At 40.2% G+C, this 22,389-nt stretch overlaps 1 protein-coding gene across 1 annotated transcript; it reads right to left on the bottom strand.

Annotated features, from left to right (window-relative positions):
• Positions 1-1,057: 1,057 nt before the first annotated feature.
• Positions 1,058-22,229, bottom strand: LOC109486034 (receptor-type tyrosine-protein phosphatase F-like). The gene is made up of 38 exons (XM_019789727.1): positions 21,798-22,229; positions 21,403-21,505; positions 20,791-20,990; positions 19,573-19,827; positions 18,844-18,975; positions 18,146-18,283; positions 17,492-17,629; positions 17,188-17,298; positions 16,685-16,807; positions 15,962-16,170; positions 15,460-15,553; positions 14,561-14,784; positions 14,232-14,298; positions 13,664-13,767; positions 13,092-13,311; positions 12,772-12,874; positions 12,164-12,316; positions 11,581-11,665; positions 11,213-11,326; positions 10,848-10,902; positions 10,590-10,686; positions 10,169-10,296; positions 9,537-9,631; positions 9,031-9,118; positions 8,537-8,613; positions 8,117-8,153; positions 7,806-7,903; positions 7,326-7,451; positions 6,682-6,830; positions 6,267-6,402; positions 5,520-5,669; positions 4,860-4,953; positions 4,379-4,455; positions 3,890-4,024; positions 3,547-3,675; positions 2,776-2,927; positions 2,240-2,375; positions 1,058-2,019 (listed from the first exon to the last, which is right to left on the bottom strand). Exons 1-38 carry the CDS (start codon positions 21,856-21,858, stop codon positions 1,945-1,947), a joined length of 4,668 nt encoding a protein of 1,555 aa, XP_019645286.1. The 5' UTR covers positions 21,859-22,229; the 3' UTR covers positions 1,058-1,944.
• Between the last annotated feature and the right edge of the window lie 160 nt (positions 22,230-22,389).

Below are 22,389 nucleotides of genomic sequence, written 5' to 3' on the forward strand. Positions count from 1 at the left end.
AGGTGAGCGGACGTTCCTCCGGTTTTGAGCGTACATTCCTCCAAAATCGGCGCACTTCAGTCGGCGGTTTGAGCGTACACTCAACCAGGTGAGCGGACGTTCCTCCGGTTTTGAGCGTACATTCCTCCAAAATCGGCGCACTTCAGTCGGCGGTTTGAGCGTACACTCCTCCAGGTGAGCGGACGTTCCTCCGGTTTTGAGCGTACATTCCTCCAAAATCGGGAGGCCCACCCCAACTACTTGAATATGACGAATTTATCGTAAAAGAACAGTTTTAGTCTAACATAGGTTCATTTTGGGACAAACAATCCTAGAGCGGCTTGTGCGAAAGGCTGAATACGGAGTTTCATTGTCAATACTTCTGCCATTTCGGTGTTCACCAAACAAAGGAGGCTGAAATCTAGTTTTTAATATCCTTGAACAAAGCAACAATCTCAGAAAAAATGTACCATGTATCTATCCACCCACTCATTAGTAGACTACATTCATTAAAATAGACATTAAATGTGTTCTTTGAACTTTTTATTGCATTACAAATGTCAAGAAGCAATAATAATTCTATTGGGGAAAACCTTCTGTATACAGTTAATTGTTAAAATAAGATGCAGCTCAGCTGCTAGAAAAATATGTTAATATGGAGAAAATTATAGTCTCCTAAATATTTTTCACAATTTTCCACAGTTCCACCTTATCAATTACATATTCCACTTGATTGCCTTTTAAATAGCCTTGTACATTACATGGTTGTAGACATATCTATTTGTACAAAGATACACATAGGCATTTCATTTTTGTGACAGTTGAAGCTACTACAGGTAGGAACATATTAAAGCTATTGGAGTTTCTTCCCATTGCCAAGTACAATATGAACTGAGCCAGTCTTCTTAAGTCTACAATATGCAACAATGATCATTGCAACACACTGCTCTCACCAAACACCAAGGCATGTTGCGTGTTAAAAAAATTTGAACATCAAAAGCATGAAGAAAGTCTTTAACAGTTCATATGCTTTATAAATGATGTGCCTTTACTGAGGACATAATACAACATGTATATACATGTATTTTCTTAAGTACCGACAGCAATGGTATGGTATTGCAACTTAAGTTTTGCTACTCTGTAAGCTAGAGACAGGAGTCTCCATATATAGTTTTGTTATCGTAATGCAACATTAGAAAGTGTAAGTATTACATATTGATCAGTAAAATGTTTGCACCTAATCATACATCTATATGTTTCTGTAAGTCATTAATAATATTGATTATCATACAGCAAAATAACATAATTCTAAGCAGCAAACAACAGACTGGAAGAGGCATGTGGAAGACCTGTAACTGCTATTTTCATATGGAACAAAAACTGCAACATATGCTCCCCCTTTCCTGTTAAACTTCGGTTTCATTGATTGTATTTGCAGAATGCACCATTGCTACATTATGCTTCAAAAACTTGATTCGCAATCTCAGTCTTAGTAGATTTTTGAAGTCTCATAATCTTAATTCGCTACAAGTTAAAATTATAAAAAATCATGATGAAGCTTATTTAGGGTCTAGTCCAGAGGCCAAGACATAAGTTGCCAGGGAAATTTGGTTACTAGGGGTTACCGTATCATTTTCCACTACATTTAGGGAAATGATACCCTTAGCATGGAGTAACTATCCTGGCCAACTATTGACCTTAGTTTCATCAAGTTCTGCCATCCATGACCCCCCCAGAAAGGCCTAGTAGAGGCTAAGCAAAGTCATAGTTATCCCAGAGTTGGGTGACTTCACCAGATATACATCAACAAATTGGACTTACATCAAGCAATTGTCCATGATTGGAGCTCTTGTACAGGACCTTGAAAACGTTGTGCATGGATAGTCAGACTGACCGGAGACGTAAGAGTTAACTTGGTCTGGGTAACCAAACTGGAATGATGACGGGGGTGTGGAGGACTTTCCTTCACTTGAAGTTGGCGTACATGTCAAAACTGTCCAGGTACTCAATCACCGCTCGATAACAGAAGTTATACTGGTCCTGCATAGGGGGAGGAAAAAGGAACAGTGAGCATTAACAACCTCCAGGCATTTAAAATAAGAGAATACCGGCATCTTCTTTTCACCATCAGGACTTCTACACGGGGCTATATAGAACCTTGCAGTTGCTGTAAACCAATGATTAGTCAGGAGTGTTATTGTAATGTTACTGACCCGAGTCTGCACCATATGGGGCCTTTGTTGAGAAGCTCATTACTGACCTGAGTCTGCACCATATGGGGCCTTTGTTGTCTGAGAGCCTTGACAGTCTGGAAGACGTCACAGATGCCTTCAGTCTTTACCCGCTCCAGGATCGTACACAGGGCAATAAACGTTCCCGTACGGCCTGCACCAGAGCTGAGGGGAATTAGTCACAAACTTAAGTTGGATATCAAAACTGAAAGTGATGCTGCAGTACCTTAGAATGCCCATTATCAAAACTTTAATACCTTTGTATTCCCAACCCTAACCTACCAACAAAGTATTATCAAAACAGGATACTGGAGTTTTCTTTTACACAACCAAGATTTCTAATCTAAGTGCTTACGTTTCTCTGAAGGTGTCTGATAGACACCAAAACGTAAGCACCTAAGTGAGAAATCTTGGTTGTGTAGAAGAAAACTCCAGTATCCTATACTATACTTTACCAACCTGATGAAACTATTTTCAGAAGTATTATTGAAACAAATCACGACATCAAAAGTTATCTGGTAAAGTCCGGTTATTTCTACCATAAAAGTTACAGACAGAGAGGTACCTGCAGTGCACTGTGATTGGTCCATTCCCAGACATCTGCTGCTGCTTCTGTACCTGACCAATCAGGTCCAACATCCCAGCTGCTGTGTTGGGGGCTCCCACATCCGGCCAACCGTGGAACTGGAACTGTTGTACTGTCCTGCAGCTTTGGTCCTGATTGGTCAGGAGTGTAACATACTTTTTTACTTGAATTTAGCAAACAGTTTTGACTAGCTCTGACCAGCTACATTGGTCTAAAATATGATAACTCTAGTTCCTAACACATTGGAACAGATTGTGTTTAAATGTGTATTGCTCCATATAGCAGGAGCGTTAGGGTAGGATCACATTTCAGCACTAAGGGCAGGACCATGTATTGTAGCAGGGTGGTAGGGTAGGATCACATTTCAGCACTAAGGGCAGGACCATGTACTGTAGCAGGGGTGTTAGGGTAGGATCACATTTCAGCACTAAGGACAGGACCATGTACTATAGCAGGGGTGTTAGGGTAGGATCACATTTCAGCACTAAGGACAGGACCATGTACTATAGCAGGGGCATTATGGTAGGATCACATTTCAGCACTAAGGACAGGACCATGTACTATAGCAGGGGCATTATGGTAGGATCACATTTCAGCACTAAGGACAGGATCATGTACTGTAGCAGGGATGTTAGAATAGGATCACATTTCAGCACTAAGGACAGGACACTCTGATGATGATGATATTGTAATAACATCCTATTTTATGCTTTGTGCTCTGAACTATAAAGATAATTTGCTCCCCCTAACCTTGGCCTTGCTGTTGGAGATATGGAATGTCCTGAGTGTGTAGTCCAGATGTTTCTCCACACTGTACAGCTCCACTGTCACATCACGGTAAGTGTTGGACACATCCGGCCAGTACTTGGTACACTGATCCTACATGCACAAGAAGTCATTGTGGCTACATTTTTTTAAAGCATTCTACCGGGGACCACAAGACAAAAACAAAGATTTTACAGAGATCTACTAATATGTACTTCTAGAGAGGCACACTTCAGATATTCAGGTGTTCAAGACAATCTTGAGAGGGCCATGATAACAGCCCAAAGTTTCCTACTGAAATGTGACTGCTACCTGACAGTGTACTCACCCTTCCCTTTTCCACCAGCTCAGTCAGCATGACTATAGAACACGTCTTCCACTCCCAGATCATGGACCAGAAGTCGGCAACAGTTTGGGCTAGGGGACCTTGGGTTGCAATAAACGCATCCTTTTGTCTGTACCCCTGTAAAGTGTAGGTCAAGAGAGTCATACTACATACAATAATATATTTCTTTGAAGTTAAAAAAGGAGCTACTGATGCAAAGACAAAAGGAATGCCATATTTTAAAACCAATTTGGTCACATACAATTGCTCAAATCTTTGATAGAAACAGATATTCTACTGGACTTTGGAAAAGACAGCTTAATGTATTTATGTCCAGCAATGTATGTTTTTTCATTGCTTGATTTATGGATTTTAATAACAGTAAATAAATAGCTCTCTGGATTTAACAGTGACCATTACTACATGTACTGCACTAGTGAACCAGACTTGTTACACATTAGTTTTTCCTTGAGAGTAAACAGAAGGACTCACATTCATGAAGGAAGCGTTGATGTAATCAGAGTTCCTCAGGCCAGGTACAGCTGGGATGTACACTCTGTGGGTGTCATCTGGAACAGGTGGAAGGTAGCCTTTAGCATATTAAAGCAGGTGTTTGGGTATCAATTCTCTAGTGGCTACAGGAGAGGAGAGAAGGTTCAAGACAGTTTGGATGTTCATGTCTTTGAAACGTGAGTTCTGAAACATTGGCATCTACTCCTATAATATACCTTACAAAAGACTAAATATGGGATGAGTTTGTTCTTTTACAATCATCATTGTTGAAGCTACTAGCAATGAAGAAATTTAAGATATTGTCCTATATGCACAATGTATGGGTTGTTTTTGAATTTGCTATTTGAACTCATTGATACAATTTGATAAACGCAAAATGAATTTACGGAAATATGGAGCAACACTGACAATTTTTTGCTATTGCATTCTCCTACATGTCAGTGTAGAGACTGTGACTTACATGGCAGAACTTGCAGCACCCTGTTTTTACTGATGTTGTCAGGAAGGTTCCCAGACTTCATGTGGTGTTTCTCTATCGGGATCTTGGTCAGGTTCTGTTGCAGAGCAATGAAACAACGTGTACATTTAAAATGGGGTAGAGGATGTTCCTCAGCAGCATTTGTGACTCCTAGTTTTCATATTGGGTCAGTTAATCTCATTATCAGTGAGTCAAGCTTGTCTGGGGGTAAGTAAGATGTTTCTGACTTAGGAAAAGATGTTCCAGTGCTATTCATGTAAAATGTTTAACATTGAAGTCACAGTGTGGTATAATATCTACCCTAAGGACATATCAATTCTTAGTTTTGGGATAAGTACCTGTTCAACTGCAGATTCTGTTATTAGTCACTGATGAAAAGTTGTGGATACTGCTTGAAAACCTATCCAGTTGCTTATGTATTGTACTGTAAAGGCTTGATTACCATATTAGTGAAGTTAAAATCGCCCCAGTTCCAAACCTTTTTATGTATAGGGTAGTGCCCATCTCCATTTCTACAGCCCTTGGGACACAAAGCTGTGCAGGCTCTACAGCAGGGTTCTAGTTGACTTGCAGTGGTCTGTACATTTGTTCAACTTCCAGAGAAAGCAGTATGAACTATTTAAAATGGCTTTTATGTCTTACCTTAAACTCTGTCTCCATGCCTGTGAGGTTGGATCCAGGCTGCTTGGTGTGTAGTTTGTGCATGTACTTGTGCATGTTAGCCACCTCCAGCTCTGTGTCTCCGTACAGATGGTGCTCCAGCACTGACTGGTAGATGAAGATGTACTGTGCCTGCATGAAAGTCACATAAACAATTGGGGGTGTAATTATTACAAGTCTTGATAAAGATTCCATTTTTGTACATCTGTACGCTAGTTGGATTGTTTCACATTTAAAAATGTTAATTCTACATCTTGTCTTGTCTTGTCAACAATATATTGTCTTGTCAACAGTACTAGGCCTTTGGAACAGCCAAAAGCTAGTTGGGCATCCCTGGCTATATGTCTTTCACACTGCTACAACCATCAATGAATAAAATGAATCTGTATGTTTGGTAATCAAACAGCACCCTATTCACTATAACAGGACCCAAGGAGATTCAAGATACCAGGCTTGTCAAGGGTTTCTAATGTTTACTGTGACTACTTAAGTATTCTTCAAGTCCTTGGAGTGGTTACATGACTGTATACAGTCATTTGCCCTCTCCTTGGTGCTGAAATGTCTATACCTATTGTGCATAGACTTGCATAGCCGGTAAACCACCTTCAGGCCTAACACACTCAAATATAAGCTGGACTGTAGTCAAGAACCCTAAGCAGAAAATGTACTGAAAACTGAAAAGCTGAAAACCACATTCATCCAGATGAACCAAGCCTGCAGATGCCTCACCTCAGTCTGCACCATGTAGCTCCTGTTGTGTCTCATCCTGGCCACACAGCCGAACACGTCCACCTTCATCTCTGCTGACATCATGTCAATCAACGTGTCCATCACAATGAAGGTCCCTGTCCTCCCCACACCAGCACTAAGGAGAAATTACATACATCCAGATGAACCAGAACTTTGCAAGAGGAGTGAAGGTGGCAGTTTACATTAGAGCTCACAGATCTACCCTGAACAGAGACGGGCGACTCAAGTTATCTGGCACGTACAACCCGCTACTACGGTCACGTGTCTCTGACGTTACATTCCAAGAGCAGATGGGTCCATTCCGGGAACAAGGTTGAAGGAGTAAGCTGAAAATTTGGGCTAAGTCCCTAATTCATTCCACTGAGTGTTAAAGCAGGTATCTATGACAACTTACCTGCAGTGTACAGTGATAGGCCCTGCCCCTACTGGGTTGGACATCTTCACCCTCTTGACAAACTTCATCATGCCCAGGGGACTCTGGGGCACTCCGAAGTCTGGCCAGCTGGTGAAGTGGAACTGGGTGATGGTGCGACGTTTCTTCAGCTGTGTTTGATACAAGAAGTCAAACTGAGGAGGCTGCAACAATCTTTGGCACGCAAAGTGATGGTTAAACTCCAGACCTCATGGAAAACCAGCTAAGAGGTGGAGGGATCAGGTTAGGAATGACACAGGAGTTAGTCTGAAGAACACCTACGATATGAGACTAGAGACCATTGTATATTTTGAATTGTCACTACGAAGTGACCCACTTTTCAGTGCCATCATTATTATTGGTGAAATTCGACAAAAAAACAATAAATGAATATCTACCACTATACTTAACAAGCAAATAATAGCCATACGCACAGACTATGTTTATTTACTAGTACCTTTTTAATTTAATGTCAGTGGCAACAAACACGGTGTACTTGTGCATAATAAGATCAGTAAAGACCTGTGCAATGTTAGGGCACCCCTGTTACATGTAGAGAGGTTGCAAGCTCCATTAGCTTGGGCTTCTTGCAGTTATTCTTCCTGATATCATGACCAACTCCTTACCTGTATATGCTGAACTGTCAGAGTCCTGATGACAAAGTCCACAAGTCTGACCACTTCTGTCACCTCCACACTGATGTCCCCATACTGACCAACACCTTCCTCTGGCCAGTACTGATGACACTTGGTCTAGATGGGAACAGACAGGGAAAAAAAATTTTTGCTTCATGTACAGTACAGTGCATTAAAGACTAGTGGTATCTGTATCTGTACCTGTATATACGGTATAACTGCCCCTCAGTGTAACACACCAGCTTTGCAGGCACACAATGTGGCATCAGCTGGCTATATCACACTGAACGACTTGTTACACCTAGCCTTTGAACATCTAACCTAACATTGTGTAAAGCGATCTAGCCCCTACATGTAAGTACATGTAATGTCTAATACGTTCCACTTTCTATGGCCACATTGTATACAAAGTATCCTCATATTCTTTGTGAATAAGAATAAGAATTAATCATAATTCCAAAAAATCTTCACCTTATTTTTCTCGGCCAGGTTTGTAACCATCACAACTGTTGCTGAGTTTTGCTCCCACACCATTCTCCAGAAGTCATTCACAGTTTCTTTCTTGGGGCCTGCAAGAAATACATTCATTTACAACAAAATCAATTACATTTTTTGGTTGTTTCTTTTTTTGACAACTATTGCATGGAATCTGGTATGCCATCACTACACTGAAAGGACAACATGCAGGTCAATGTTACATGTGTACACACATTGTGCAATCTGAGCTTAACAGCTAATGTTACATGTAGATAGCTTTCATTACAAATCTCAAAAACCTTTACCTTGTGAAGCTATAAACTTGTTAGGAACATCGTAACCCTGCTCAATGAGAAAATGGAAAAAAATGGCATTATAAGAGAAAATCAAAATGGGAAATATTCAATTTAGTCTGTACACAACAATGCCACATAGACATTTTCCGGCACACAAACATTTATGGTAAGGTCTCTTCACATGATGCATCGGAAAATGGTAGACAAAATGCTTGTTAATTTAGTTTTGGCAATCAAAGAACGGAATAACAAATGAAATACATGTATATTCAAGGTAACACTAAATGTGACACTGATAATCTATCTACCAAGGAATAGATGTTTGCAGCAATGCACTGAAGAAAGGTTATCAGAACTGAAAAGTAGCTAGCAATTATGTTACTATCTTATTTTCAGAATCCAACATGGAAACAAAGATTTCATGCTCACATCTATGAAGGAGGCATTGATATAATCACTTCCAGGCTGGCCTTCGATGGCGGACAGAACTACACGTGCACGGTCATCTATGTAGGGTAGAAGGAACAGAAAGAAACAACACAAGTGATTAATCATATTTCAGCAAGTACATTGGTACTATAGACATAAGCGTTCAACTCTGACTAGATTGTTGGTAAAGTGAGCCCTATGATATCATATCCAGCTGCCTGCAAAGCTGGTGTATTACACTGAGGGGCAGTTATACCGGCTATACAGATACAGATACATCCATATAATACTCCAGGACCTTATACATGTACCAAGGATGCAAGGACAGAAAATGTGGTGCTGAAAGACAGCTACATGTTCACCACTTGCACTGTCCTTGGTGCTGAATGACAAGTGCACTGTCCGAAAGAGAATTGAAATTAAAATTATGTCAAAACTATCAGCTGTCAATCTTGTAATTTGTGGCTTTATCAAATCTAAAGCGTTCCACTTACATGGCAGGATGTTGGCAAATCTGTTCTTGACCTTGTTCTCAGGAAGTGAAAAGGCATCATGGGAATGGGGAAGCTTCTGGGGCAGAGTCTGGAACAAGACATTATGTAGAGTTGATGTGAACAAAGTCTTTCACTGCTGATGTCTGATGCATTAAACCAATATAACATTAAGCTGTACATTGGTTTAGTATTAGATGTGACCCAATTTTGACCTCATTATCATCATCATATAGCTCTGTGGCTATATGATGACATTGTGGCTTACAACTTGTAAAAAGCTATGAATGCTGTTTTCTTTATACGGAGGGTTATTGGAAAATCTCAATGATAACAAATTTTTTATATTATTCACAGAAATCTTTTATCTAGATTGCCCTTTTCCCAATTTTTGTGCTGTCTTTTTGAGACCCAAGAACAAACTACCGATAGTCAAGTCTATTTTAGTCTTTAAAAGTTTTATGTTTATTTTTGAAGTGATATAACATGAATCTATTCTTGTAATTCACCTCATATTCCTCCTTGAAGAGTTGGTCGTCGTTAGCGTGTCGTCTGTTGTACTGCTCCTCCAGTCTGCTCAGCGGGATGGGGGGGTAGGCCGCGGCTGGCGAGGCGTTATAAGCAGCAGTTAATCAGGTTAGTGCCATTAGTACTGTACACAACAGGGGTTAGTCACACGCTTAGATGCTATGCACCTATTTGTAGACCTAAAACAATAGGAAACAGATGAATGAATTGCACTTTATTCATTTTCCTGCTTTTTCTCAAGAATGGATGAAAAAAAGAAGATCGTTAAGAGAGGGTCTGTGGAAATTTACTGTACAAAATTTGAACCAGGAAAATTTCAAAAGGAAGCTAACAGGCGTCAAGCCGTCCATCGTGGAATTAGACATAGACGAAAACAGGTAAGTGCAGTTACTGTTGGCTAATACCGATAGTTAGGGCCTGGCATAGACAGAACATAGCACCAAATGGAATGAAATATAACATTCGTAAGAATTATCAAGAAGCAAGTTGTTTAAATTAAATGTTCAATTCAAAAGGCTAGCCAACCCACCAACTACATAACTACTGTAGTTTACAAGGGTAAAAGAGTGAAACATTTTCTTACACAATGGCATAAAAATAAAGTAATAGAAACCTGGAGGGTCTAAGTCTGCCAGTGAAATGTCCCCCGGCCTCTTGCTGTTATAATTTGTCCTCCTGGTCCCCCCTGCAGAAGGGTAGTCTGATACTGGAGGTGGAGCCTTCTTATGGGAGGACCTTTTTCTGAGGGACACAGGAAACATTGTAGTCATGTAATATAACTGTCAAAAGTTTTTAAAATTGTGTACAACTGGGGATATGTATGGTGTCTTACAGCATGAAAGAGCACTGTACGTTCAAAACCCGTTGATCTGAAAATTTTCTGCATTATTTGTGAATGTATCATGGATCTCTTTTTTGTGAAATACATTTCTTTTTTTGCTCATGGGGCCTACAAAATGTACTATTAGAAGGATTAACATTATATCTTATGAATCTACATCATTTATCATTGTTTTACATAACTTTAATCTCACCTTATAAGGCACACAGTCAAAGTGATACAAATCACAATCAGGAGAACCACAGCTATTATAACTCCAACAATGGGCCAGATGTTATCCCATAGAAAATCTGTAAATCAAGAAAATCAAGTTAATGTCAGGTAAAGATATAAATCAATATGTCTAGAATGTCCATGTCTATATACTAGTGAGGTAAATGAAAAAAAGAATACTACATATGAGGCAGGATTAATTATTAATTAACAAAAGTGATTAAATATGTAAACAAACCTTCTTCCTTATTGGTGACCACTGGGTCAATGTAACTACTGGTTGAGAAGTGAGGCTGAAAAAAAAGACAAACGATATGTTTATTATCAATATTTAGTACATCATTCTGTTATTTCACAAAATTTTCTTGCTGATATAAACTAGCAAAACCTACAAAACTACTCATACATGAAGGCCACTCTTCCTGTCCTTGGTGCTGAATGATAATTTCTTTAATGATAATTTCTTTTCCTCAAAATTGTATCACTTACTTCCAAGCAGCCCTGTGAAAATCCATCAAGATGCAGGATTAGACATACATTTACAGCATGCAAACGAATGCCCTAAGTCTACATAACACTTAATAACTCCGATAGAACATGTACCTGTGAGCCATCCTGTGGTCTGGTTCCATACACCCTGACTGCTGCAGTGTAGGCTTTGCCTGGGGACAGAGGTCTGTTTGTGAAGGTCTCTGTGTAGATCCAGTCTGATGTACCCTGCAGCAAGAATTATGGTACAACTTATTGTGTAATATAAGCATTGTTCCAAGTACAAATGTAGCGAAATCTGCATAACTGTATCTGGTACCATCTAAGTGTCAATGGTTGCATAGTCTCCAGTAACCACCATGACTAATATTCTGTCAGCACATGATAGTTACTGTAACAATATGTTGTGACCATGTATGATGATAGTAATGATGATTGGATCAATATTGATGCACTGTTACAACAGAAAGGGCAGTCCGTACCTGTTCATCTCGTTTCCTCCTGCCAACAGAAGCACAGCTGGTCCTGGATCCATCTCCAACAGTAACAGACTGTGGTAAGGAGTTCCTAGGAAAGGTACAGGGGGACTGGTATTGGTATGGTTGTACTGATTAAGAAGTAGAACAACTCTTTAGTGTAACTCCTCTTAGTTTGGAGTATCTACTGGTTGATATTTGTTGCTATTCCTTTGGGGGCATTGGAATAAATTGGAATGCCATGCCACTACCTTTGGTCAAAATGTTCCTGTCCTTGGTGCTGAAAGACAGGTCTACATGTTGTAGACAATTCTAAACAACACATTTTGAACCAAAACATGTTCTGGATGCATGCTACTGGTACTGGCGCTGAATAGCATTCAAACTCACAAAGTTAATCTCCGGTTCTGTGTTAGGGAACCCCTAGTAAAGGCAAAGAGAAACCATGTACATGTACATGTACAGTATCTGTATTGCTGTACTGATCAGGTAAAAGAATTGTATCACTACCCAATTTAAATCTCAAGTGAAACATGAAAACAATGAACCAGGTTATTTGCTAAAGATAACTTTATTTCCCTTGACTCACCTGTCCCATGCTGCAGTGACATAAGCGTTGTAAGGTGGCTTCTGGTTGGTCTGTGTAGTATCCTGGTAACCTCTGACCTCCAGCAGTTCAGCTGTAGGAAGGTCGTTGACCCCAACCCCTGTGTCCATCTCTACCACCACCACATGGTAACACCTGTGTTGGCAACATTTCAGGGTGACATTGGCATGTGTATTACTTAGTGTTATTAACTGTCCTCCACCAGGCCTCCCAAAAAGGGGTTAGAATTTGGCCACAATTAACTGGGTCTGACCATTGAGTTAGTCTGACTGGCTAGGGGAGTGGGAACTCAGTTAGGGTTTCATTTCCCCCTCGAAAACAAAAATAAGTTATTTGGCTATTTAAATTAGTCTCCTTATTTGGCTAAATTTTACTGTTTTTGAGACCACATTGTTAGTCCTGTGTAGACTACTTTTCAACCATCTTGATTCTACTAGCCAAACTGCTACAGTGTAACATGCATTTTGCCACCTGAATTCAGTATTAAATGTTACCATATTAGGGTGACACAAAACCACTTCCACCCTGAAATTAGTATTAAAGCTTTCTAATCAGCTCTTAACCCAGGAAGGTGGAAATGTGTGACTTACTGTACAGGTCCGTACTGCTGTGAAGCTGGCTGGAGTGTGAGAGGGAAGGTGGTGGACGTGATGTTGTCCAGGATAGGAACAGGAGACTCTGGCCTGGCTGGTTCTGTAGCAAAACGATTATAATAACAGGATGAAATTTTGTGATTTTTTAAAAACTGAAAATTTGTTCTTGTTAACTCAGTATTCATTTTGTGTAGAATGTATCAGGAATACCCAGAACAATTACTGACATTTTAGTGTAGATAAAGTGGTCTAACTTCCCAGTTAATCAAGACACTTTGGCAAAAACTGTTGTTATTCTACTGATTGAAAGTCCTTACTGCCAGGTGGTACAATACAGTACACAGGCTGACTGTGGTTGCCCTGGCCTGTGTAGGTAGAGGCTGTCACAGTGATGCTGTAGTTGGCATTAGGCTTCAGTTCCTTCATCACCAGGCCTGTCTTCAGCAGGGTGACAGAGCTGGAAGTCGGCAACATGTCAACTTGATCCCCAAAGCTCTTGTAGTTGGCGCCATCTAGTGGATTCCAAGTGTAGTACACCTAAAAGAAATCATAATAAATTGAAACTATTTTCCCCCCAATGCGAGCACAACATATTGACCTATTCTGAAATTTTTAAAGAGATTCCAAATATTTGATATCATAACATCAACCATTCAAACACATGGGAACCTTAAATAACAACTAAATTAAGATCACCCTTACTGTCCTTGGTGCTGAAGGACAATTACCTCAATATACATTTTCACTGAGAATTGAAAGATTACAATAGAAAACTTACCATAATAAACATAAGCAAGCTGTATACATTTTCCTTCATCACTAATGCAAATTCTCAACTAACTCCACTATTTGGTAATGGTACAAAACAATAGATAATTCCTACACTTACTGTATATTTGGTGATGGTCCCATGTGTTTTTTCGGGTGGACTCCAGGTGACCTGACACACTGTGTCTGTGTCATTGCTCTGTACTTGTACAGGTGCTGTGGGATCTAGTTGACATATACAGGAGGAACAGGTTAATATAACTAACTTTAGAACATCTGTTTTGCTTAAGCCCTTGTTTGTGTTGAATGAACCAGTCCATAGTCTTTCAGGTCCAGAATTGGTGCACAGAGGTTTAGGTTTTTTTTGTGCCTCAAGTCCAAAGTGATTTTCAAATCCAGTACCAAATCAGTACACAACTTATCACAGAGATCTTATTCCACCATGTTTTCTCGGATCATGTCAACTAACCAAAATGTCTTTGATTATTAGATTCATATCCCTAACAGCACGATATTATCCTACCTTAGTAGAATATTCATGGTGAAGTGAGCCACATTGCAAGATTTTTTGACTAATGTGAATTCAACTTGAAAATGTGCCATTTATCAAAATCCAAGCATGTAACATTAGTCATTTCACATTCAAAATGTGAAACTCCATATAAAGCCAACTTGGTAATTGTACTTACACCCATCGCTTGTGGTAGCCTCCACATATACATCTTCACTTTCATATTTCCCATTGAAGGATTGTATCTAAAATTCAAAGGAATGCAAGAAGTGAACCAAAATGTTTTGTACTTTACTTCTTTCTAGCTTTCTTTGCTAAACACAAATGCAAGGGTATCTATTATACAAACTGTTACAATACTTTGAAAAAGCATTTTCCCAAAATATCCAACAATTCTTTCCAGTTCTAATGCTTTTGTTTCAGTATGTCATCCTGACCTGATCACACTAACCTGTTTCGTTTAAGAAATTGAGATCTTAAAGCACAAAATCTTGTCTTCAATCTCACCTTGACTCTGTACTCCGTGGCTTGTTCTAGCCGCTCTACCATAAGCGAGTTTTGGCTGTAAATCTGCCGACCGTGGTCCCACACCCAAGTGAGCCCCCCGGGTCTGTACAGGTCCACCCTGTAGTTGATGTAGGGGCCCAGCACAAGCTCTGGTTCACTCCAGGTCAGCTCTAGCTGGTGCCAGGAGATGTTCACAAGCCGCACATTTCTTGGCACAGACGGAACTGGGGAGCAAACAACATACAATCCCATGACATTCCTGACTGTACATACATTGTACATACTGGGGCGCCAGCATGCCCTTTTTTGTAAGGCGTAATCAGGCCTTTTTAGTCTTCATAATCCGTAGGCAGCCTCCAAAAAAATCAACGTAATTCGTAATTATTACATGTACATTAGCCGCAAAGCATAAAGTTTTAATCAGCTCTGAGAATTTAACGCAGTTCGTAATCGATATAATCGGCAGCGAAAGTGTTGCATAATTCATAATCACTACCCCCCCCCCCCCCACTGCAGGCCCTCATACTGGGTTCACAAGGAGTCAAATTCATAAAGCCCTGAGGAAGGTAGGCAAAAGGTTACAGACATGCCTGCGGGTAGAATCCCTTTGGTTGTGTAGCAAAGTATATGTCAGGATAGAGACTCCAATCTGGTAGAATCAATGATTCTACATGTAGAGATCACGATTAGAGTCTCTGTCAACATTGACTCTGACCAGAATCTCCTAAATTCAAGCAGAATATTGCAAACTTCAAACTATTCTACCTGTATTAAACTTCAGGATTCAGTAGTATGATTTGAATCCTAGGTATCATAAGGTTTAGGATAAGGCGGTCATTTAAAAGTGATGTAATGAAAATGGTGTCTCCAAATGTACTCATTGCTAACTGCATATCTACCTCCTGGTTCTGTCTCTAACACCAGAGGGTCACTCCACTCCCCCACAATTTCCTCCAACACAGCTTGGATGGAGAATGTGTAGTTGGTGTACACCTAAAACAAAACACAACTTTCAAGCAATTTGAACTTGTTTGGTTCTTAGAGTAAAAAAAAAGATTAAAAAAAAAGGTTTTAAACTTCAAAATCAATATGAAAACAGTCTTAGAATAATAACTACACATTACTGTCAGAAGTGACTGTAGTCAGATGCGAGTCTTCTCCCAACTTGTTTTCTCCTTATGCCCCCCCCCCCAAAAAAAAGTTACTCAGTTACACAAGCAATGGAATATGATCTTGGAAAGTTGCTTCAGTTTTTTGGCATATCTTATTACCTGGATGTCTAACCTTTATTGACATGTTTTCTCCTTCTTGTTGAATTTTTACAAAAATGTCAGAGAATCAGGAATCTATAATGGTGTGGTCTGGTATGCAGGAAACCAGGATATGCAAGCCTGCATGTACCTGTAAACCTCTCACAACTGCTGGTCTGGCATTGTTGGGTGTTTGTCGTGTAGTCTGTAGTTCTGTTGGACCAGTTGTTTGACTGTACTTGATATGGTAATACTTAATGTCCCCACTGAAGTCTTCAGTATGCAGGGACCACGTCAGGTCCACACTGTTGGAGTCAGGAGGAGGCAAACCCCAGATTGTGGGTTTGACTTCATCTGGGCCTGAGAAGAAAGAGATGATAACTTTGAGGACTTGGGACTATTTTGTAACTTAAGAAAGGTAACATTTGCAAAGCAAATGCATAATGTTCACCTTAGCATATGGTCTGCTCTGTTAATTCTTACTCAAACACATTCATATATATGGTGACAGGAGTCTAAATCCCTCCTGCTATAAAATTGCAACATGATGTAACCCAACACCAGTTACCATGGTGACAGACATCTGGTTCAGGTCATTGGCTTTATTGGTTTGGAAAAGGAGAAGAAGAAGAGGAAACAGAGCAAAAACAATATGTTGTCCTTCGGTAAACACAATAAGTCTGTATGAAATATATACTAAGTTCAAAAATTGATACTGGCACAAGGCTGATGAGTGCATATCATACTTCCTGGTTAATTTCAACAGTTGCAACAGTTTCAACAACTGCAGACACAGCCTTACGTGGGGAGGGGGGTAGAGTACTATCTGTATGAATAATGATAAAAATCTAAGTAGTAAGTTGCACGTGCTTACTGATACAGCTGTAGCCATCTCCTGCTAGCTGTGAGCCAGTGGGACAGGTGCAGGTGTAGCTGCCAGGGGTGTTGACACAGGTGCCCTCACAGTTGTGGTTACCTGCCGCACACTCATCCTTATCTGGGGAGAGACAAAAGGTGAAAACAATTGAAAACTGTAGAAAAAAGAAAGCGAATTACATGTTCACGACAATGATAAGTACGTCAAGGTACAGTAGTGGCTGCGAAAACTGCAAACATAAAAGTACTGCAAAACAATTGTGACTTACAGTATGCTGCAAGGTTTATGTCTGCTACAGAGAATTAGAATTTCTATTAGTGGAAAACAAATTGACTAGGGACTCTGACATGTAGCTAGTAGACTCTAACTCAAGACTGTTCTCCCAGAATTACTGAAAATAGTATCACTGCAGGCTACAAATAACACTGAGATGATGCAGTTACACAGTAACTGAACACATAAAACGTTTACCAAAAGAGTGGCTTAGAATTTATACCGACCTATTTCGCACCTGTCTCCCTCCCAGCCACCTGTACAGCTGCAGTCCAGTTGGTTGTAGGTGGAGGAACATGTCCCGCCATTTAAGCAGTACGTGCCTGTGTTGCAATCAGCTGCATTTGTTGGGAGGAGAATAAAACTATTAAAACTGTCCTTGATGTTGATTATATTATAACATGTAAGTTTTCAGACTTCCAAAATACTGTACAATCAAGTTTGTGGCAATTAAATGTCAGTTAAATGAAACTTAAACTTCTCATAATTATGACAAGTAAGTTTTCAGTTTCCAGTGTACACTGTACATACCAATCTGACATGACTCCCCAGTCCAAAACTCCTGACATCCCCCTGTACAGGCTCCAGTCTTTATGTTACAGGCTGCTGGTCCATCCGAACAGTGGCAGGTCTGGGTACAGCCTGCTCCATACAGGCCCTCTGGACACACTGGAACAGCAGAAAACATTCACTCACCTTATGCTCAACAATGGATCACAAGATACTGATTTGATATACTAGTATGTGGTTTGGTACAGCTTCATTTAATAAGAGCTGAAATTATGTAAGCTAGTAATTCAAGTCAAGTACCACACTCACTCACTCACTGTCCGGTTTATCGTCTGTTGTTCCCCATCTTCCGAGGGTTAGACGTGCTTGTACAACGTGCTTATCTTACCAATAAGATAAAATGGATTGGTGATGGCATGAAGACTTGAACCTGTTGCAACCAAGTCACGACTGCCCTCACCTGATTTGTAACCTCAACAAAAAATGGAGGTATTGTTTTTGGTATGTCCGTTTGTGTGTGTGTCGGATACGTGTCTATGTATGTGTCTGTGTTTCCACATAGCACTTAAGTCAGGTTGTAATGGATATGGTTGGATTCAGTCTGTCCCAGAGGGAGAAAGAAATTAATCATGTTTACAACTGGTAGCACTTGTTACACATGTACTGTCACCTCACCTGTAGTGCACTCTATGCCCATGAGTCCTGCAGCACAGGAGCAGCCGTAGGGGTCAGTCACACACAGCAGCTGTCCTGTACAGTCTCCGTTAACGCACTCTCGGGTACAGGTGGTGCCAATCTTGTTATCTGCACACGCTGTGGACAGGAGAAGAGGTGTTTCATTGCAGCATTCTGACACTATTAAGTGTTGAACTTGTCAACAGACATACATTAGTAGGTACATCTAAAACAGCAAGTTTATTTGGTTGGTAAAAGCTGGGGTTTTTATTTTCTCCTTGGGTTAACATACAACTTTGTCAAATAGAGAGAAAAATAGCCATCCATAGAACTACATGTATACATAGGCAACCCAGTTGTACATGTACAATGTAAATCTATGCAATGTTGCTGGATAATCCATCTGGCATTTAATTCTCTCTATTTGGTCAATCTTCACTATTCTAACAGCAAGTCAAGAAGTCTGGTAGAGACTACCTTTTTTTCTGCCTTAAAACATTTTGGTTTACTGTCCTTGGTGCTGAAATGACCATCAAAAGAGTTCTGGACAAATACCGGTAGGAACATTCTAAACATCTCATTTTCATGTACAAGAACTGGGGTTCCAATGTTTGCTTTCTAGCCACATGCTTTGAAGCTGCTGAATATTTTCGAAAGAGATGATTGGTTTACCGTCTTTTAAATTTCTTAGCCCTTACCACTTTCACAGTAGAAGCCGTGGAAGCCGGGAGGACAGACACACTCCCCCGTGTTGTCATCACAGACACCTCCGTTATAGCACACAGGACAGTCCTCTGCACAGGACGGACCCCACTTTCTCTCAGAACAACCTGATGGTTAGGACAAAATCTGTACTAAAACTACTGTAGTCAAACATGTTTTATTGAGTGGGTGGGCCGGCCACTCTCCCTTCACAGCTAAGGGCTGAATTGTGAGGAGCTTATAGTTATTGGGGCTTAATCGCAGGGGTCTAGAGCGGCTGCCATTTGGCACTAACTCAGGTGACCTCACACATATTTATGGTGATAAGACAATGGACTTGAAGAAAACTTTCACAGTAGGCAGGTGAAGACTACATACAGGATGATAGACTGTTTGGGTAAATGGGGAAATAGGTATTGAAGTGGTCACAATGGCCAGGTGGCCCTTATGTAGAGGTGCCTCTAGGGCAGGTTTGAATGTAAATGCATATAAAGTAATGTAGGATTGAAACCTGTTGCTCTGAATGCGATGTACCACTTATTAATTTCATTTTGTTTATAATTTCAAACACTTTCATATCACCTAAAGCATACAGTTTCAGTTTAGTTTCAGTTTATTTATTTCACCGCCTGTTTCACCAGCAAAAACACTCAGATACATAAGAACCTGATTTACATTTCAAGATGATTAAAATGTCTAACATGATATAAAGTAGGCAACTTTACCTCTGACAATAAGCCTCATGATCCCTTGTTTCCCATCATTATACCCCTGATAGTAGCACTCATAGATCCCCTCATCTGATGCCTGGACACTCTCTATGCTCAGGCTGAGTCCATTCTGTCCTTCCAACACAGACCCAGCAGTCCCATCCTTCCTCCACTCCAGGGTACCAGTCCTGCTGGACTTCTGCTCCATCTGTAGGGTCACGGGGTCGCCCGCGCTGGCGGTTACTGTGAAGGCCACTGGCCAGACATCAGCTGAAACAACCAGTAATTTCTAATTAATTTCCAAAATAATTTCTAAAACTTGTGTCTGCAACACTAATTGTAACCTCTTTAATCTATAAGTCTGGCAAAAGTCGGGCAACATGAAAAGTTTATCAACAATTGATGCCAACATGCCAACAGGCATGTTGATGTAATGTTATCGCTTGTGAGAAGTATAACAGTACTGTTTCTTTATAGTACATTGAAACTATCACTAAACTATAACTATTTTAAACATGGTATCATTATTAAAAAATATTTAGATCACTGTTTCAAATAAGTTGTCCATCAGAGGACAAGTAGTTTTCTTTCAGTTTAAGAAAGTAGTAAAAGTGTTTTTGAAATAAAGCTACCTTTTGTCTCAAAGAAACTGATGCAAAACTACAAAGGCAAGGAAATAGCTTACTAACAGGCACATCTGTTTTGCTTTAGTCTCTGTTTGTGTTGGATGAACCAATTAGCAGTGTTTGTTTTGGGTCTAGTCAAACCAGTCCTCTGAGGTTTAGGTCTGCCAATTTTAGACTGGTCCAAAACCATTCTTAGGGGACAAAGACTAGGATGGCAACCTGAGCTTGGAGGCAAATGCTACAATGGAAGTACGGTAATGGAAGTTTAAAACCTTGGATAAAACTGCAGTTGCCTGATGACAAATGCAGACCCAATACTACTGACTTCTTTTTCAACTTTTTTTCAAGGCAATGGCCTTTTATCTTGGTTAAACAGTCAGCTTGGATATAATATTTTATGTGCAGAAAGTTCTGCAGGAAAGAGTTCTGACAAGTTGCAATACAGTATACTGTAATTGCAGGTAATACTAACCTTCTGATTTCATTTTCAAGGCAATGGCCTTTTATCTTGTTTAAACAGTCAGCTTGCCTGTATTGTATTTGCAGAATGTTCCGCATAAAAGAGTTCTGACAGCTTGCAATATAATTGCAGGTAATACTACTTTACCTTCTGACTTCATTTTCAAGGCGATGGCCTTTTCTGTGGTTCCATCAGGGCTCTTCACCTGACAGGAGAACGCGCCCACCCTGAAGTCTCGTGACTCGTCCCAGATCTTCACACTCTTCCCTCCGGAGACGTTGCCACTGTTCCTCTTACGTGTGAACGTTGTTCCCGCTCCGGTGTTAACTTCCAGGCCAAACGGGTACCTGATCGGGAGATGTTTAAAGGTAAAACTTTTGTTCCTTCCAATACAAAAGGGAAATGTTCTCACCTAGAGATGTCACAACACATCCAGTTATCTGCAGTTATATGTCATAACAATATTGATAAAGTAATTTGGTGAATATATTTTTTCACGGTAATGATAAGTTGGCAGTATAATGACTGCGAAAAAACGCCGATAAGAGGTACAACAAAAAAATCGTGATTTACAGTGTGAACTTCGAGGGACCTTTGACCCAATCCTGACCTCACACTTCCCTACAGTGTAGGATCAATGCGAGTCAGGAAAAAAATGTCAGAGGAAGACCAATGGACACTGTCAAAAATTTATTTAGACATCCTCCTTTCTTGTGTTGGATATAAGTTTTTAAAAATTTAACGTATGGGTGACGTTACCTGTTCTGGTTGACGATACTTCCAGTGTAGTAACAGTACAGCCAGGTATCCGCTAACTCCTCAAAGAACTGGTACTTACTGACCACCGTGACATCTACAACTCCTGGAGGACAAGCAAAAGATTTTGCACTCAAAACAAAGATGTGCTCTGGAAAAAGCATGACACCACAATGTACTATAATTATACAGTGCTTGCTAGCCTGGATCCACAGCACACAAAGACGAAAAGGTTATCCAGTGTTCAGCCTACTGTGCTTTGGGTCTGCGGCACCCAGGCTATTGAGGGCTTAGCTGATTTCTTCCAGGCATAATATCTGAAAAATGTTGTAGAACACTTTTTCAGAGTTTAAAATTTCCTTCGAGAGCAATAGTACAAAAGTATGACCTTAACCTACCTCCTACAGTGTGTAACACTAGGACCAGTGTCCACACCAACAGCGCTCCACTGCCCTCCATGTCTGCCGATCACTTCCTGTGCTGCTTGCCTGAACCTCAAGAGGGATTTGGACTCTCTATTGGGTGGTGGAGAAAAACAAACTGACTCAGTACTGCACAGTATCTCAAGGTCTACCTTCTTTGTTAACTTACGAAGTGGGGAGGAACCACTAAAGACTCGGGTGGCAGGGAGTAATCTCATCTCTTGCTTAGTTACTGTACTGTAAGGATAATTTTCTTGTTCTAACATAATAGCCTTAGATTTAAAGGGACTAATTACACTGGCTTACTCTATTGGTCTTTTTGGTTAACCCTCATTATGCATAATGCTCCAGCATAAGTAGTTCACCAAGCCAGCTACGAAAACACTTCTTGCCACTGACAAAACAATTTGGAGCTTAAACTTTACATTAAACAGATTTCTATCTTCAGGTTGAATTCTGCAACCCTGTGTGCTTTTAATTTTTTTTCTCTTCCATAATCTGTTTTATTTGCAATAAGATTTAAAAAAAAGATCTCACAAGTTATATGCATCCACTAAATCACTAAAAC

The sequence above is a fragment of the Branchiostoma belcheri genome, unplaced genomic scaffold, assembly GCF_001625305.1.
Source record: "Branchiostoma belcheri isolate BF01 breed outbred unplaced genomic scaffold, Haploidv18h27 scaffold8, whole genome shotgun sequence".
Taxonomy (NCBI): Eukaryota; Metazoa; Chordata; class Leptocardii; order Amphioxiformes; family Branchiostomatidae; genus Branchiostoma; species Branchiostoma belcheri.

Coding starts and splice junctions, on each gene's coding strand:
- LOC109486034 (XM_019789727.1), bottom strand. CDS start 21,858: ATGGAGGGCAGTGGAGCGCTGTTGGTGTGGACACTGGTCCTAGTGTTA. Junction 10,687..10,847: donor GGTCACCAATAAGGAAGAAG/GTTTGTTTACAT, acceptor CTTGATTTACAG/ATTTTCTATGGGATAACATC. Junction 4,456..4,859: donor GGTGCTGCAAGTTCTGCCAT/GTAAGTCACAGT, acceptor CACCTGTTCCAG/ATGACACCCACAGAGTGTAC.